Genomic DNA, 18406 nt, shown 5'->3' with positions numbered 1-18406 from the left:
TTGTAGGGAGTCAGTGTTAGTAGAACAGGTGGGCCAGACATTGTAGTAGGAAGTCAGTATCAGAAGAAATTGTGTACCAGACATGGTAGCAGGGAGTCAGTGTCAGTACAACAGGTGGGCCAGACATGGTAGCATAGATTCGGTATAAGTACAATGGGTGTATGAGACATTGTAAAAGGAGGCCAGGTAGAGTACAGAAGGTGGGCCAGACATGGTAGAAGAGTCAGTATCAGTACAATGGGTGTGCCAGGAATTGTTGTAAAAAGTCAGTGTCAGTACAGCGGGTGTGCTAGACATGGTAGTAGGGAGTCATTGTGAGTAAAATGGGTGTTCCGGACATCGTGGTAGGAAGTCAGTGTCGGTATAGCAGGTTTGGCAGGCATTGTAGTAGGGACTCAGTGTCAGTAGAGCGGGCATGCTAGACATGGTTGTCGGAGGCCAGTGTCAATACAGTAGGCGGGTTAGACATGGTCGCAGAGTCCGCATCAGTACAAAGGGTTTACCAGACATGGTAGCAGAGAGTCGGTTTCCGATAAACGGGTAAACGAGGCATGGTAGAAGGAAGTCAGTGCCAGTACAGCAGGTGGGCCAGACAGGGTAGCAGAGAGTCAGTGGCATTACAATGGGTGTGCCAGACATGGTAGTAGAATGTCAGTGTGAGTAGAATGGGTTCGCTACACATGGCACTAGGTAGCCAGTATCAGTACAATTGGTGTACCAGAAATGGCACTAGGAAGTAAGTGTCATACAACATGTGTGCCAGACATGGTAGCAGAAAGTCAGTATCCGAACATGGGGTGTTCCAGACATGGTAATAGGAAGTCAGTATCAGTACAGCAGGTGTGCGAGACATGGTATCAGAGAGTCAGTATCAGTACAATGGGCGTGCCAGGCATGGTAGTAGGAAGTCAATGTCACTATAGCAGGTGTGCAAGTCATGGTAGCAAGTGTCGGTATCAGTACAAAGTGTGTACCAGACATGGTTGTAGGGAGTCAGTGTCAGAACAGGAGGTGGGCCAGACATGGCAGCAGTCATGGTAGCAGAGTCAGTATCAGTACAATTGGCGTGCCGGGCATGGTAGTTGGAAGTCAGTGTCATTACAAAAGGTGTACCAGACATGAAAGAAGGAAGTCAGTGTCAGTACAGCAGGTGGGGAAGACATGGAAGAGAAGAGTCAGTGACAGTACAGCAGGTGGACGGGACATGGTAGCAGAGAGTATGTATCAGTACACTGGGTGTACAAGGCATGATAGTAGGAAGTCAGTGTCGGTTCAGTAGGTTGGCCAGACATGTAAGCAGAGTGTCAGTATCAGTACAATGCGCGTGGTAGACATGGTTGTAGGAAGTCAGTATCAATACAATAGGTGTGCCAGACATGGTAGTAGGAAGTCAGTTTCGGTTCAAAAGGTGTACCATACATGGTAGCAGAGAGTCAGTATCTGTACAGCGGGTGTGCCTGACATGGTAGTAGGAAGTCATTGTCAGTACAGCAGGTGGGTCAGACATGGTAGAAGAGTCAGTATCAGTTCAAAGGGTGTACCAGAAAGGTACAAGAAAGTCAGTATCAGTACAAAGTGTGTACCAGACATGGCAGCAGAAAGTCAGTATCAGTACAAAGATTGTACCAGAAATGGTAGAAGGAAGTCAGTGTCATTAAAGCAAGTGGGCCAGACATGGTAGAGGAGAGTCAGTGTCAGTACACCATGTGGACCAGACATGGTAGCAGAATGTAAGTATCAGTACAATGGGTGTACAAGACATGGTATTAGGAAGTCAGTGTCAGTACAGCAGGTGGACTAGATATGGTAGCAGAGTCAGCATTAGTACAAAGGGTTTTCCATACATGGTAGAAGATAGTCAGTGTCAGTAAAGCAGGTGTGCCAGATATGGTAGCAAAGAATCATTATCAGTACCATGGGTGTGCCAGGCATGGTAGTAGGAAGTCAGTGTCGGTACAGCAGGTGGGCCAGACATGGTAGAAGAGTCAGTATCAGTACAGCACATGGGTCAGACTAGGCAGCAGAGAGTCAATTTCAGTTTAATATGCGTGCCAGGCATAGTAGTAGGAAGTCCGTCTCTGTCAGCACAAGGGCCAGACATGGTAGCAGAGAGTCAGTATAAGTACAACGCGTGTGGCAGGCATGGTTGTAGGAAGGCAGTGTCAGTACAGCATGTGTACCAGACATGGTGGTAGTAAGTCAGTATCAGTACAAAGGGTGTACCAGACATGGAAATAGGAAGTCAGTTTCAGTACAGCGTGTGTGCCTGATATGGTAGTAGGACGTCAGTGTCAGTACAGTAGGTGGGCCAGACATATCAGAAGAGTCAGTATCAGTATAAATGGTGTACCAGACATGGTAATAGGAAGTCAGTTTCAGTACAAAGGGTGTTCCAGACATGGTAGTAGGACGTCAGTGTCAGTACAGCTGGTTGGCCAGACATGGTGACAGAGTCAGAATCAGTACAAAGGGTGTACCAGACAGGTAGAAGAAAGTCAGTATCAGTACAAAGGGTGTACCAGACATGGCAGCAGAAAGTCAGTATCAGTACAGCGGGTTAGCCTGACTGGGTTATAGGAAGTCAGTGTCAATTCAGTAGGTGGGCCAGACATGGTAGAATAGTCAGTATCAGTACAATGAGTGTGCCAGGCATGGTAGGTCAAAGTCAGTGTCAGTTCAGCAGGTGGGTCAGACATGGTACCAGAGTCAGTATCAGTAAAAAGAGCGTGCCACGCATGTTAGTATGTAGTCAGTGTCAGCGAAGCAGACAGGGTAGTAGGCAGTCCGTGTATGTACAGCAGGTGGGCTAGACATGGTAACATAGTCTGTGTCAGTATAACAGGTGTGCCAGGCATGGTAGTAGGAAGTCAGTATCAGTACAACAGGTGTGCCAGACAGGGTAGTAGGAAGTCAGTATCAGTACAACAGGTGTGCCAGACAGGGTAGTTGGAAGTCAGTGTAGATACAGCGGGTGTGCCTGACATGGTAGTGTGAAGTCAGTATCAGTACACCAGGTGTGCCAGACAGGGTAGAAGTAAGTCAGTATCAGTACAACAGGTGTGCCAGACAGGGTAGTTGGAAGTCAGTGTAGATACAGCGGGTGTGCCTGACATGGTAGTGTGAAGTCAGTATCAGTACACCAGGTGTGCCAGACAGGGTAGAAGAAAGTCAGTATCAGTACACCAGGTGTGCCAGACAGGGTAGTAGAAAGTCAGTGTAGATACAGCGGGTGTGCCTGACATGGTAGTGTGAAGTCAGTGTCAGTACAGCAGGTGTACCAGGCATGGTCGTATTGAGTGGGAAGTATGTATCAGTACAACGGATATGTCAGACATGGTATCTGTACATTTGTGTATGGCTACTAATATCAGATCATTCTAGATTACGTAAATGACATTAATATCCAGGTTTAAAATTTCTTAGATAAACGTCAGATGCATGTACCTTGTATTGTTTGTGCTTGGATGTTGCATGTATCATGAGACAGCTCTGGATGGAGAAATTCATTAATTTAATCAATGGGGGCAAAACTCTTGATTCTTCGTTTGCAAATCGGTAACCACCCTATATCCTAAACTTCATTTGTGGAGGTATAATAAAGACTTATTCTATTGAATATATCAATCGTTTTACCTTCGACTTTATTTTCATAGTCGCTTTCTTTCTTCGACGAGATAGCTCCTTGAATATCTTGTATGGACTTCTTTGCCAGTGTGTTTACATGTTCCGTTAAGTTTATTTTACTTTCTTCTGTACGTGTGTTTGCATGTTCATTAAAGAGTCTTTTACTTTCTACTGTGCACGCATTTGCATGTTCTGTAATATTTGCTTTTCTAACTTCTGTAAACATGTTTGCCTCCTCAGTAAAGTTTTTTGTATATTGCTTTATAAGTGTTTCAGCGTGCTCATCTAGTTTTGTCTTCAGTTGTTCCATGTATGATTCCATTTGTGCCTTGCGCTCCTTGGTAACGTTTTCAGCCTTTCCTAAAGTCTCGTGTGCATCTTTCAGCAGGTGACTCATTTCCGCCAAAGAAATAGTGCTCTCATTTCGTAACTAGAAAAATAAATTGTGAAATTAAAGATACTTAGCTAATAACTTAATTCATAAAATGCTATATACTGCTCCTGCTACTACTATTAATACTACTTATTCAACTTCTACTACTACTACTTCTTCTTCTAATACTACTACTACTACTACTACTACTACTACTACTACTACTACTACTACTACTACTACTATTACTATTACTATTACTACTACTACTTCTACTACTACTACTACTACTACTACTACTACTACTACTACTACTACTACTACTACTACTACTACTACTACTACTAATTATTTTTTTTTCTCTTTCTTGTTTGTTTAGGCGCCACTTTTAAGAATTATGCGCATACAGTACAGAAAGCGTGCACTTGAACAAAAACACCCGTCAGAGGTGTGCACTTTTCCCGAAGGGTGTTTTTTCGCGGGGGTGGACACCCTATTGCCCCCGGTGTTCGATGAACACCCGTTAACACCGCGATTGCATGTTATCGTTACTAAGAACACTCGTGATCATCGCAATGTTGTGCGTTCTTTAACCCTTTCCCACATCATGCACATAAATACGTACATGTATTATCCAGACTCTAGCTATTCCCCCATAACATACGTACTATTACGACGATTTCCGCATTCTTACTACTTTTAAAGACTTTATCGATTACCCCATAATGTCGTATAATCACGACTTCAATTTTCAAGATCAAAATCTTGCTTAAACTAACGATTAACGTTCGTACATGTAGGTTTCTCTGCTCTGGTTGATGCATGCTTGAGTGAAAGAAGCAATTGAGATCAAACAGTGGCGGCCATCACTTAACAGGGACGATGGACTCGAGCTACCCCGTATATATGACAGTCTCCTCGTATCACGTGACCCTTCACCAGTCATGTGACTGTGACGTCAGTGAACCAGTGATCAGCTGATGAAGAAGATGTGATATCTTCGAAAATTCCAAGGTAAATAAACCGGTTCTGAGTCCAAGAATCTACTCAAGTAACGATTCAAGTGTTAAAAAATTGCATAAACATATTCGGCCGCCATTTTTCTAAAATGTCGAGTGAACATCCGGTATGTTTCTATTTAAAGTTACGATGAAATTGATGTCCAATCGATACAAATGTATTACAATTGAATATGTATAAATCACGTTCCGGGATGTGTGCGCATCGGGCACTTCGTAATGTTTAAAATTAACGGCCTATCTACAAGCGTATTTAATTTCAGAAGCGTATTCCGAAAAATTATTTATAATATTCTGAAAAAATGGATGAAAATATACACGTTTATACGACTAGAATATGTATGGGATTTAAATCAATTTAATTCTCATTATAGTCTTATTTCCATACGTGTTAATGAGTCCTCTTTGCGTTTTAATTTAATAATAATAATAGTTTCTTTTTTAGCCATGTGTAATCTTGTTATGCTACGTGACCTACTTGCAATTTATTTACAAATACACAGAGAATTTTCACGGTTGTTGCAGTTCTAATCAAAATAATATTTATGACTATGATTAACGACTGTATACATTTTTGTTGTACTACATTTATTTGTAAATCGGCCACGGTCAACACCGCAAAATATAATGTCCGTCTTCGATGTTTCACGGTGTTCGTATTTCGACCAGCGGCCACCGTGACGGCTGACCCAAACACACATATCGGAGGTCGTTTTGGGGGCTGGCTACAGTGTGGTGAACACCGCGACGTGTGGCGTTTGTTCAAGTACACGCTTTCTGTACTGTACTTACAAGCTGTTCAATATGCAGCAAAAAAATCAGAAAAAAAGTTTGAACTTATCATTAGATACCCACATCAACATTACATTGCCAACTTTTTTGCAATATCGCGTTCGCTTTTTAAATACTGAGTTCACTTTATACAAACTCAAATTCATAACAAAAATATGTGTTACCAGATTCAACTTGCTGACCGCATCTTGTGCGCTACTGTCGTTTGCTAGTGTCTTGGAATCCTTGAGCAATGTTTCTAGTGTATTAAAATAGTCGTTGAGGTCAGAGTCTGTTACTTCACACGATGGAGAATGTCGGACAGCTTTGCCAATGTCACGTGCCTGTAAAACGTTATTTCAAATAAGGAAACATATGCATAATATGTATATATGCGTATGAAATTACTATGGCATGTATAATGCACAAAAGAACAAGATATAATAGTCTGAAAATACTAAAAAGGCATATTTTGAAATAATTTAATCATGGAGCTATCGGTTCTTTTACTATGCATATTATTTACATACACAAAATGTTTGTTCTCTTTAAAAGCTATGCATGCTATGTTAAATAGTTACCTTTGATAAAAGACACGGACTAACCGACATCGGTGCTATGCTAAATGACATCAGGTTATCAAAGTGTTTACAGTTTAACAATACACTAATGACACCGTTGAAATCTGTATCCCGAATAGACGTCACTCCAATATACCCATCTGGGGGCATAAAACATTTTCCAATTTGCCAGTGATTGCACGCCCATTGCTCAGCACAGGTGTTTTTCCACGAGGGTCCATTGAACCGATGATCGTTCTTAATATGGTCACGAACTTTCTCGCAAATGCTAAGTGGACAAGGTCGATACCGTTTGCTAGGTGTGTCATGCGTGCATATATATGATTTCCTCCCGCTTTTCTTGCATACCCCTTGTGTGGGGCATGGTAATATATTAGCAGTCAAGCAGCTTGTACATGTTGTATTCGCCGACAGACCTAATGTTGACGTGATGTTTTGATATATTCCTGTCTGAAACTGTTTTACTTCTCTGTCAACGAACTCATGCAACCCATCCTTTGTGATGTTCAATGCCAGCCATGCCTTCAACCAGTTCGTCATTTCTTGCACGCCGAAAACATCTCCAAGTCTCGCCATTGTTCACGTCTTATTCTCCAACCAATTCATACAAACAATGCTTGCAGACACGTTGAATTCCTGAAGGCCATTGTAATTTCAAGTTCAATATCATATATGAATCATTTCAAACCTGAAACATACGAAAAATAAAGAATAGTGGCAGCATATTGCACTATATTTTATAAAACACAGTATACATATGGTATTGTTTGTTGTTTGAAAAAAAGAATCGTGATTGTTATGTTTTTGTGAAACTAGCTGGCTTAAATCGAGTCCATGTATATGAATTATTATAATATTCCTAACAATGAGGTTCCATGTCCTGACGGTTTGTCCCGCATAGTGATTAGAAATTTTAAGTCCTATATCAATATTGTAAGCATGAACTCTCGCGAACGGATCCAAATGTAAAAGTACATTCAATGACGATGAGAATTCTGAAATATGTCGAAACATTTTGAATGAATCATCAAACATGTACGCGATGTGCATTGCATATTATTGATTTTTAACAACGTTTAACAAAAGTGCGTATTGTTTGGACACGTTTTATAAAGTCATTGAAGAATCAAAGCAGATCCTAATTGTGAAAATTACTCTCGATTTTAAAAACGTTTAACAATACGTATATTGTCATTAACTGTTTTGTTTGCATGAATCTGCAGATGCATTTAATATGCAATATTGCCATTACTACTAAATAGCATGTAAAGTAAAAGTATATTGCATAAAACTATTTTTTAAAATAAGTAGTAAATTGTCATACACGTAAAACTTTGCAGTTTCATGTCGGTTTTCCGTATGTCGTTCTCTGCATTTTGCGCGAAAATCGATGCATGTAAGGTGCAGGTAAGTGCTATATTTGCATTTACGTTTTTACTGTAAATCCTGTAGTCGTGGATTTAAATAGCAATACGTATATATCCGTTTAAATGTGTGAAAAGGGCTTCCTTACCAACAATATCTATATACGAATGAACTTTCTTAACGAACAAAACTCATATAACAATTGAAATAAACGCTTTACAATGTAATCCACAATAGTAAAATACCGTCGACTTGTCTTTGAACATCAATGTTGAAATATGTGAATTTAATAAACAACATATTGTTTTGCAAACAAACAACATTAAACTGGACGTAGCAGCTTTAATCTATAGGATTGTTGTAATGTCAGAAGGTGGATATCCCTGATCAGATATAATTCAGTGTGCAGTTCACCTTAGACATAATGACTAGCACATGCCCTCCATATCAATATATACTACTCAGTATTCTATAGGATTGTTGTAATGTCAGAAGGCGGATATCCCTGATCAGATATAATTCAGTATGCAGTTCACCTTAGACATAATGACTAGTACATGACCTCCATATCAATATATACTACTCAGTATTCTATAGGATTGTTGTAATGTCAGAAGGCGGATATATTCAGTGTGCAGTTCACCTTAGACATAATGACTAGTACATGCCCACCATATCAATATATACTATTCTGCAAATGCATTGAATTAAAGATTATTTTAACACTTCAGGTCAGGCCTTGGGAGACTTATAATATGTGCTTTAAATATTATAATGACAGGCCAATGAAAACCTAAGATATGTAAACAATTTAACATATCTCTGTGTATGAAAGATTCACATTATTGTATTTTATTCCTGCAACTGTTTTTTATTATTATTGCAATGGTTTATTTCGCTTTGAATGTCAATTTAACCATGAATCTTGTAAATAACTCAGCAGTACACATTGTTTTCCCTGTGACAAACATTTTTACCATGTTAAATATGATCTTTTTACCATTACTGTGCAAATATCACAAGGCTTTTTAAATCACGTTGGATATATGCATACACTGTATATTAACTGTGTACAATGTATACAGTCCCTTAATATTCTATTAAGAATGGTTATGTGTGTTTATATGTAAAATTGCCTATGTAAAAGATGTTAACGTGGATGAGACTTAAATAAATAAATACATATATATATAAACCGTAATTTACTAATTAGAAGACATGCTACAGCAGCCATTTCAACGTACAGGGTTTTGTATCTGATTTTGGGGAAAGAGCCTGGTTTTTTTTTAGTGCAAAAAATCTGGCGAAACGCCGGATTATGGGGACAAAGACGGAGTCTTAAATAATCAATTTAATATATTTAACTGTTTTTAAAACAAATTCATGGCAATATATAATTTAATTATTCAATATTTCTATTCTTTCTACACTGGATCAGGTTAACTAATATAATTAAAGGTTTTGAAAATAATTTTGTTTTAGATTGTATGTATTGTTTGGGGAAAAATTACGTTTAGGTGAAAGGGCCGATGTCTAAAGGAAAGGGTCGATATTCGACGGGTCTCAAAGAAGGAAATCAAACCTGATGTATCACATTTTATATTATCATAAGGCTTTGAACTGATGTTAATGAATTCAAAAAAATCTGGGTCAGTGTCAAAATTGAGGCATATTTTTATTTTTAAAATGAATAATACATAATATATACATTTTCGACAACTATGTAATTTATTTTTGTTGGTTTGTACACAAGGAGTATTAAACTAGAATGAACTAATTTTTATATGTATAATACTGCACAGACATATCTAGACTCAAGAGAAGTTGCTATTTTAATTAAATGTTTGATGCTGTCTTAAATGTCTTACGTTTATGATTGTTAAACATTAGACGTTTTCATATAATTCAAATTTATTAAACAAGAGAACTATTTACTTTTCTCACATGTGTCCACTTTTTCAATTTACGCCTCCCAAAGTTAAAGGGGACAATATGGAGCGAAAAGTCATAGCTCTTAGTCGTAATGTACATAAACTACTGCCAACCATTTCAGGGGCGGTTCCAGGATTTCTGGTTAGGGGGGGGGCCGGATATTGAAAGATTTGCTGGGGTCAAGGGGGGCGCTAGGGCCCCTGGTGGGTGCAGGGCAAAGCTCTGCTAGGGGGTCCAGGGGGCGATGCCCACCGTAAGCTTCACGATTTTAGTGATTTCGAAGGCTTTGACAACCACTTCTTGAGCATGTCACGCCTTATACTTTCATCAAAGTTCCTTCTTATAATGCCAAAAAACTGCATAGTTTATAGTTTTGGGGGTCCAGGGGGGCGAAGCCCCCCAGAAGCTCCACGATTTTAGTGATTTTGAAGGCTTTGACAACCACTTCTCGAGCATGTCACGCCTTATATACTTTCATGAAAGTACCTTCTAATTATGCCAAAGAATGCATAGTTTATCGTTTAGAGGGTCCAGGGGGGTGAAGCCCCCCTCCCCTGAAGCTTCACGATTTTAATGATTTTGAAGGCTTTGACAACCACTTCTCGAGCATGTCACGCCTTATATACTTTCATCAAAGTACCCTCTTATAATGCCCAAAAAATGCATAGCTTATAGTTTTGGGGGTGCAGGGGGGGCGAAGCCCCCCGGAAGCGCCACGATTTTAGTGATTTTGGAGGCTTTGACAAGTTTAAATAGGTGATTTTGATGTATTTAAGTGTAAAACATCAAATGAATTGACTTAACTTTGGAGATTTTAGGGGGGGGGGGGCGTACGTCGCGTCCGCCCCTCTGGATCCGCCTTTGCATTTACTAAAGCAGTCTCGTGTTCGTCATACAGATTTTCTGTTGGTCGTAGATGTCAGCGTTTCAATAAAAATGTAAGAATGAGTACAACGGCTGTTTTTCGAGTCTGTATCATTGGGTGTCGTTATATATAGGTTATGAGTCAAATAAATCAGGGATTCCAAAGTACTTTTAGAATTGTGATATACACTAATTGTCTAAATTAAGAAACTGGTACATCAGTCGTACTTTAACATATTAATGTAACTATTATATCTCGTTATTCCGCAAACAGGATGATATTTAAATATTAAATATATAGTTCGAGAAACGTCATGGTATTAAAAATCACGTCAAATACGGTGTTTTCTATAGTATATAATACAAAACGTACCATCGTTATAATAGAGTATTGGAAATCGAAACTAGTAAATAAAATGCTAGTTAAAGTGAACAATTTTATGCGAACCAAATAATTAGCCACACAAATTATGCTAAAATAAATGTACACATATACTTTAATGTAAAAGTCCTTCCAAAAACTCAGATTCGCGCTGATACCGCTGAAAATATATCTGCAAAAATGGCTGACTTCCATTAACGGTGGGTCGCCTTCAACCACGTACAGCTCATAGTCACGTGCCTTCCGTGTTGGTACCCGTCTTTATGTCTGATATCAACTACTTATATCCGCGTACAGATAAAACTAATTCCGTTCATCAAATTTCTTACGTTGAAGGAATATATATTATATGTTTTGCTCCTTTTTCACTAAGTAATATTCAGATAATAATGAAGCGAAAGTTATATTAAAACACATCTATTTAACCGTGCATTTGTGACATTTGTAGTGACCAAAATACAACCAAATTACAACGTTGTAATAACGTTATGTGTTTGCTGGGTAAGCGATTGACTTTTTCAGACGACTTAATACAGTAACGTTAAAAGGACGTCTTTTCGACGTCTTTTCAGAGACGTCATTATTATATCGCTAAAAACACGTCTTTTCGACGTTTTTAAAAAAGACGTCATTATCATGTTGCTAAAAAGACGCTGAAAAGACGTTTATTTTACAATTTTCCCAGAGGTCTTTATAGTGTTAAGTTAAAACGACATATTTTTTACGTCTTTTAAAAGACGTAATTATTATCGCCGTAAAAATTATTATCATGTTGCTAAAAAAGACGCTGACAAGACATTTATTTAACAATTTTCTCAGACGTCTTTATAGTGTAACGTTATAACGACGTCTTTTTTACGTCTTTTAAAAGACGTCATTTTATTTTATGCTTTCCGGTGGTTTATAGAGAAATATCAGTGAATTAAAACTGATAATTTCACTGTTTTAAATAATGAAAATTATCAGCGAAAATTATCGATAATTTTCATTGTTTACTGTGAAATGACGTCATTTTTTTACGAAATGACGTCATTTTATTTTATGCTTTCCGGTGGTTTATAGAGAAATATCAGGGAATTAAAACTGATAATTTCAATGTTGCCAAAAGTGAAAATTATCGATAATTTTCACTGTTTACTATGAAATGACGTCATTTTTTTGACGAAATGACGTCACTATTTCAGCGAAATTCTTCAGTTAAACTCTTGAACAATGTATATAAACTGTGAAAAAAAGAATAAAAATAAAAAGAAAATTTGTTAGATCCGGTGGAATATCGATTTTGATTCACTCGTGATCATAGAAAAAAATATATTTTTTCACTCGTGGCTGCGCCCCTCGTGAAAATATTATTTTCTATGAACACTCGTGAATTAAAATCGATAATCCACCGAATCCAACAAATATCCTCTATATCACAGAGAAATTCTTTAGTTAAACTCTTTAACAATATATATAAACTGTGAAAAAAAGCATAAAATAAAAAGACAATTTGTTGGATTCGGTGGATTATCGATTTTAATTCACTCGTGATCATAGAAAATATATATTTGCAATCGTGGCTGCGCCACTCGTGAAAATATCATTTTCTATGATCACTCGTGAATAAAAATCGATAATCCACAGAATCCAACAAATATCCTCTATATTATTTTGGTAAAAAGACGTCTTTTCGACGTTTTTTAAAACACGTCATTATTTTCCTCGCCAAACAGACGTCGACGTCTGTAAAAAGACGTTATTATCATATCGCTAAAAAGACCTTGAAAAGACGTTGTTTATTTTGCGGCGACGTCGCGCCCGTAAAACAACAAAATAAAGACGTCTAAATGACGTCTCATGTTTGCTGGGAAGCGGCGTGTCGTGCTAGAATGTAAATCAAGCTAATCGTGATAGACATGTATGCCTTTAAAATTGACATGTTTTACACATGTTTTACATTTATTGTGGTCAAAGGTTTATATAACACGTGCCTCAAACTTAACCGTTTTTTATTGACTTAAATTACCTTAAAACTTATATGCCATAGTGCAGTCAATAATTCATTAAGTAGCAAGTTTTTTCATGTTTAAAAGAGTAGTTATTTTTGGTTTCCCGCTCATGTGCACTTGGCACAGATAAACCGATCCTAAATTAAAGGGGTTAGATATCGTTATTCACACAAAATGACTTCAAACATATGTTCATAGCGGTCAATAGATGTTTGTAACCTGAGGTTAAGAAAATATTCACTCCGTAAACATCATTCATCAAACAAACAGCACCTTCTGTGGTTACACATATTTATATAAAAGCCATTATTCAAACATACTAGCTATCACATATGGCTGAATAGCGTTATGTCTGACGAAGATCATATTGCAGGTAGCAATAATCCACACCTTTACCTGTCAATGTACGACGTGTGTGAACTTTAAAAATCGTTGTAAAGTTTATCATTTTCCCGATTTATAATACTTGCGTTTTAAAATACGGCATTCGAAATTACCCTTATTAAACGCTGTTAGTAACAATACTGTTACGGTCAGTTTATGTTTTACGGGTAATTAGCTATTGGGATAGCGCCGGACTAAAGCACATGCGTTTAACTTAAGTAAAATTACATGTTGTTTCGAAGGCATTCGGTATTTTAATCGCATCATCTAAGCATTTATAAGTAAAATTTGATTATGAGTCACTGACATTCCAAAGGGATAAACATAATAATCACTGTTGACAGTAGTCTTAAATAGAACGATTGATCATACATTTTACTCCGATGAAGTACATAACAAATATTTGTTAATGAATAATTATTTTACAACACACATACCCTATTTATTAACGGTTGCTTTGTCTTCATTCATTCTCATTTTCTCCAATTTCTATTTTATCCAAAGCGAAACAAGTTTCGATTTGATTCAATTTGTTTGTTAGGTGTGTCAACTTCCGATTAGGTTAGTTTACACTTACTCCAATGTGCATGGTTTAATTTTATGGAAAGGTCAACCATTAAGGTTCATGGGGGGATAAATTTCATTAAAACTTCGCTTTGGTTTTTCTTCATTGAATGTGGTACAATATGGTCAAACTATATATCATTTTAAAGCTAAAGACGGATAGAATAACATTCAATATGTGTGTGCTTTATTCATATTTTGGTTTAAAACCAATACATTTATACACTAATTTACAAAATCTCAATCTAAAGTTAGGAAGGATATGCACTACTTTAAGTTGAATAAATACAAAGCTATATACATATACAAGGTCAAGTTAGCAAAATTTCACAGAAAATAATTGTCATAAAACAACAAATGAATTTTTATTCAACTGCCATTTTTGGATAAATATCCTAAACAAAGTTCTAAAAATAACTTAAACGTAACTACTTTTTAAAAATCCAGGTATGGTGGATAATAAGAGTCACAATTGTATTTCAAAGGCTTAACAATTTTGTTATTTACCTCTCAACCAAATTGAAATTTTAAACCATCTCAAATTGAAATTGATTGCAGACGACATATAAAAATGTAAAGGAATAAAGAAATTGGCTAAACTATTGATTTTATATTTCGATTCCTTCTACCCATTTTGAAAGCGTGGCCATCGCTGTGATCCGTAGAAAAACGTGCAAAACAAATCGGTTGAAACCACGTGCAGTGGTTAGAAAACCGGGTATGTGTATACACATACCTGAGAAAACACATGTACTTATTTTGACAGTTGGATGGCAACTAGTAAAACAACTATTAACATTAATCAGCAAGAGATCGCACTAAATAACAGAAATGACCACGTAGAGATATCATCACTTACCCTATTTCAAATATTTTCCAGCTGAAAATTGTCCCCCACACGTCTTTTTAAGTTTATTTGTTTTGTTTTTCTGGAGCCGATCTGCATCTCACAGAATATCCATCCAACTTCCGTTGTTTTCACTTTCGTTATTTAAAACTCCGTTTAAAAGAATTATTTCTACTTTTAGATTGTTAAAGCGATGTATTATTATATATTATCGATAGAATAGTATACCGTGATGAATTGAACGGAGTTACGTATCGATCTTTCTGTCAGTCTGTAAGCGTACTATTTTATGCGCAATAATATAAGTAAAGTGATTCGACAACGATTGTAAACATTGGTGAAATGCTTCTTACATAGTTATTCTTTTGAGTGTTTATGAGGTCTGATCGTGCAGCTTGCAAACATCAAAGGAAAGATTACAATCCAATGCATTTGTCATCGTCAACCGTTTGGAATGTCAATTAGGCGATGAGTGAGTTTTTAGCATGTTCCTTTCTATTGTATTAATTTAAAAATGGCTGCCCCCATGGTGATGAAATGACATGTGTTCGAGTTTTGATATTTCTAAATATGTAAACTTTTTTTACTATTTAAGCGTAACTTGCCCCCGTCAATGTCGATATTATTCACTAGTTATATAATTTTCCGCCGAAATACGTGGAGTAAACATGATTCAGATTTTTGAAAATAATGTATATTGTAGTGTTAAAATCGCTTTGTATTTTGATTGATTTTGTGGATGTTATGATACGTTTATGTACAAAATTGGTAGCAGTTTGAAGGAAAAACATCCTTTCAAGCATATATGTATACATTTTCAATGTGGCACTCTTCATTTAGTCAAATTTGAGTTCAATGCTAGGGGTCCCACATTTTTCAAAATGAAGACTCTACATGAACTTTAAGGCATTTCTGTAGCCATTTGTTTATTTCATATTGTTCAAGCCAATTTAAAGATTAATTTGTCTAACATATCGCATGCAACCTATCAAAAAAGAAATCAGAACAGAAGAATACACGTAGGATACAGGAAATTAACGCAAAAGAGTTGGGCCCGAATAAAGAAAAAAATTGACAAATAGAAATAGACTCTTCTATTGATCATAATGTACGACGGGACACACAATAATTAAGACGGGTGTAACTTATAACGCGTAATAGGCGCAATTGTAACTAATTGGCATTTCATATGTGACCATATCGTATTTTTACTATACTTTAAAATAATTATGTCGGTCGAGTCCACTCCATATTTAAATTATACGAGACCGGTTTCTACGCTCGAGTGATCATTTCTATTGTTAGATTAAATTTGATTGGTTCAAAACTTATGTAGTTATCCTCGAGGATTGTAGTAATGTGTAAATCACATTGACCACATGGTTCAGAGCGGGAAGACGCGTTTTTTAGACATCTTTGTCACGCACAACATTCTTTAATTTTATCTTCTTTCGTAAAAAGTTTCACCGATGGACGAACGAGAACTGTAAGAGCGAAGAGGTAGCAGTCAGAACCACATTCCGATTGCTGAATTCTCTCTTCAAGACTTCAGTATATAACGAATATTATTTATGATGAAGAAATTAAATATTTTAAAAATATATATATAGTCTTAATCTTCTCCCTGAACTCTGGGTTACACATATAAAGCCGTTAATTAATTACTATTAAAATCATGCAGTAATTGCGCAATAGTCTATTCCGAGCTAAGGTACGGGATTCCCTAAAACAGTTATAATACCAAATACAAATCATTAAATAGAAAACAAATCTTTATCTAAAGAGCCCCCGCCTCTCCTACCCAATGCTGAACTGTTGACTACGTCATTACAGATTCCAAATATAATATGAATGGAACTTCAGAAGCATCCTCAGGAAAGAAAAAAATAGTATTATCTGCTAGAAAGTAATTAAAGGCAAGAACAAAACTGGGTGGCTCACCAGTTCTAAGCACACATACCAACGTTAGTTAATGAAAACTGGCATGCTTCTATCAGAGATACAGAGTGCAACGCCAAAGAAACAAGACCTCCTCGGTCGGAAACTTAGGCCCCCCCCCAAAAAAAAGCAAGAGGGCATGAAAGGCCCAAAGTCGCTCACCTGAGATAACTAGATATTATTGGGACAAATCTTCTGACCATGTTTAATGCAGATCGGACAGTTCATTTGGCCCCTAGAGTGTTAACAAGATTTTACTATAACCATAAGGAAAAATGCCCCGCCCCTTGGCAGCCATGTTTTTCAAGCAAACATATTTATTTTCGAACTCATCCAAGATATCATTGAGACCAATCTTCTGACCAAATTTCATGAAGATTGGACCATAAATGTGGCCTCTATTGTGTTAACAAGGTTTTACAAAAGCCATATATAGCCATAAAAGGAAAAATGCCCCGCCCCTGGTGGCCATGTTTTTAAAGCAACCAAAACCATTTTCGAACTCATCCAAGATATCATTGGGACAAGTCTTCTGACCAAGTTCCATGATGATCGGAAAATAAATGTGACCTCTAGAGTGTTAACAATGTTTTACTATGTAAATAGGGGTCATCTACTATCCAAGGCCAATTCACATGTGAAGTATCAAGTCAATTGGTCCCTCCGTTCACAAGTTATTAATCGGAAACGAACTGGTCTACCAACAGACAGACAGACGAACATCCAGCAAAACAATATGCCTCTCTTCTTCGAAAAGGGGTATACTAATTTCAATACCAATACCCTCACATTTAATGAAGCTTTAAATAGCTGCGATCCTATTATTTTGTATTCCAGCTCTCTACCAATTAACTAAACGAGTGAAATAATGAAATACTTTTAAAATCACATAATGATCAGTCGAGCTTTAACCCTATTCACGTTTTGTTAAATTAGCAAATTTGAACAACAAAATGTTTCAGATTTGCAAATTGTCGTTGTAGTTTTGATATTTGCGAGAAAACAGTAAAATTGCACATTTTCTGTTCTCTAAAATATCCAATGAATGCATCTGTTGAAGATTAAAAAGACAATTTGAAAAATACAAAGTGTTTCAAACGCAAAACAATCAAATATTTTGTTGTTATTATAACATGAATTGTGTAACAGTATAGGCCTTAAATTGAATGTATGAGTCATACCCAATGCCACTCTGTTAGTATATACATACAGGCCTCCGCAGTTTAAACTCAGTCTATTTCTAGCGTCCCCACATGCACGCGCACTATCAAGTTGCCTGATTCTATATTTATAATGGATGAATAATAAACTTATAAACAATACGTGTAGTTAATTAAGTACACCATAAACATGATGTCAGAATATAGCTGATAATGGGATTAATCCGTTCGGACAGTTTCAAAATAACATTTTGTTATCTTTGCCAATTATCTGGATCTACGCCATGGGTGATGATGCACCACCAGTAACCGCGATAGCAATTCCATCGTTAATACCGTTTCCTGGAAAGCTCGACATGGACGGTAACATTGCCACAAACTGGAAGAAATTTAAGCGCTCGTGGATTAACTACGAAAAAGCATCAGGACTAAGTGCCAAAGCAAAGGATTTACGTGCCGCTACGTTCCTTACATGCATAGGACCGGAGGCTATGGACGTGTTCGAGGGATTCGCATTCACTCAGGACGAAAGCCAGGAAGACATAGACGTCATTCTACAGAAATTCGAAGCATTCTGTGTTGGGAAAACCAACGTTACGTACAAAAGATAC

The 18406-nt window shown here is 37.0% G+C and overlaps 1 protein-coding gene across 13 annotated transcripts in view; it reads right to left on the bottom strand.

The window, feature by feature from the left end:
- The window catches only part of LOC127841134 (uncharacterized protein CXorf38 homolog), a 335137-nt gene that overhangs the window by 10157 nt on the left and 306574 nt on the right, over positions 1 to 18406 (bottom strand). For 5 of the 13 annotated variants that reach the window (XM_052369716.1, XM_052369717.1, XM_052369724.1 and 2 more), the window contains 2 exons: positions 5973 to 6131; positions 3634 to 4054 (listed from right to left, as the gene is read on the bottom strand). In XM_052369716.1, the coding sequence (XP_052225676.1) occupies positions 3634 to 4054; positions 5973 to 6131 (580 nt within the window). Of the gene's footprint in view, positions 1 to 3633; positions 4055 to 5466; positions 5812 to 5972; positions 6132 to 6368; positions 7057 to 11025; positions 11161 to 13514; positions 13598 to 13723; positions 13833 to 18406 lie in introns of those variants that run through there. The other 8 variants (XM_052369726.1, XM_052369727.1, XM_052369725.1 and 5 more) reach the window with 6 other exon arrangements.

Source organism: Dreissena polymorpha, chromosome 8, assembly GCF_020536995.1.
Source record: "Dreissena polymorpha isolate Duluth1 chromosome 8, UMN_Dpol_1.0, whole genome shotgun sequence".
NCBI classification, from domain to species: Eukaryota; Metazoa; Mollusca; class Bivalvia; order Myida; family Dreissenidae; genus Dreissena; species Dreissena polymorpha.
The sequence above is the reverse complement of the archived record's forward strand: the minus strand, read 5'-3'. Positions and strand labels throughout refer to the sequence as shown.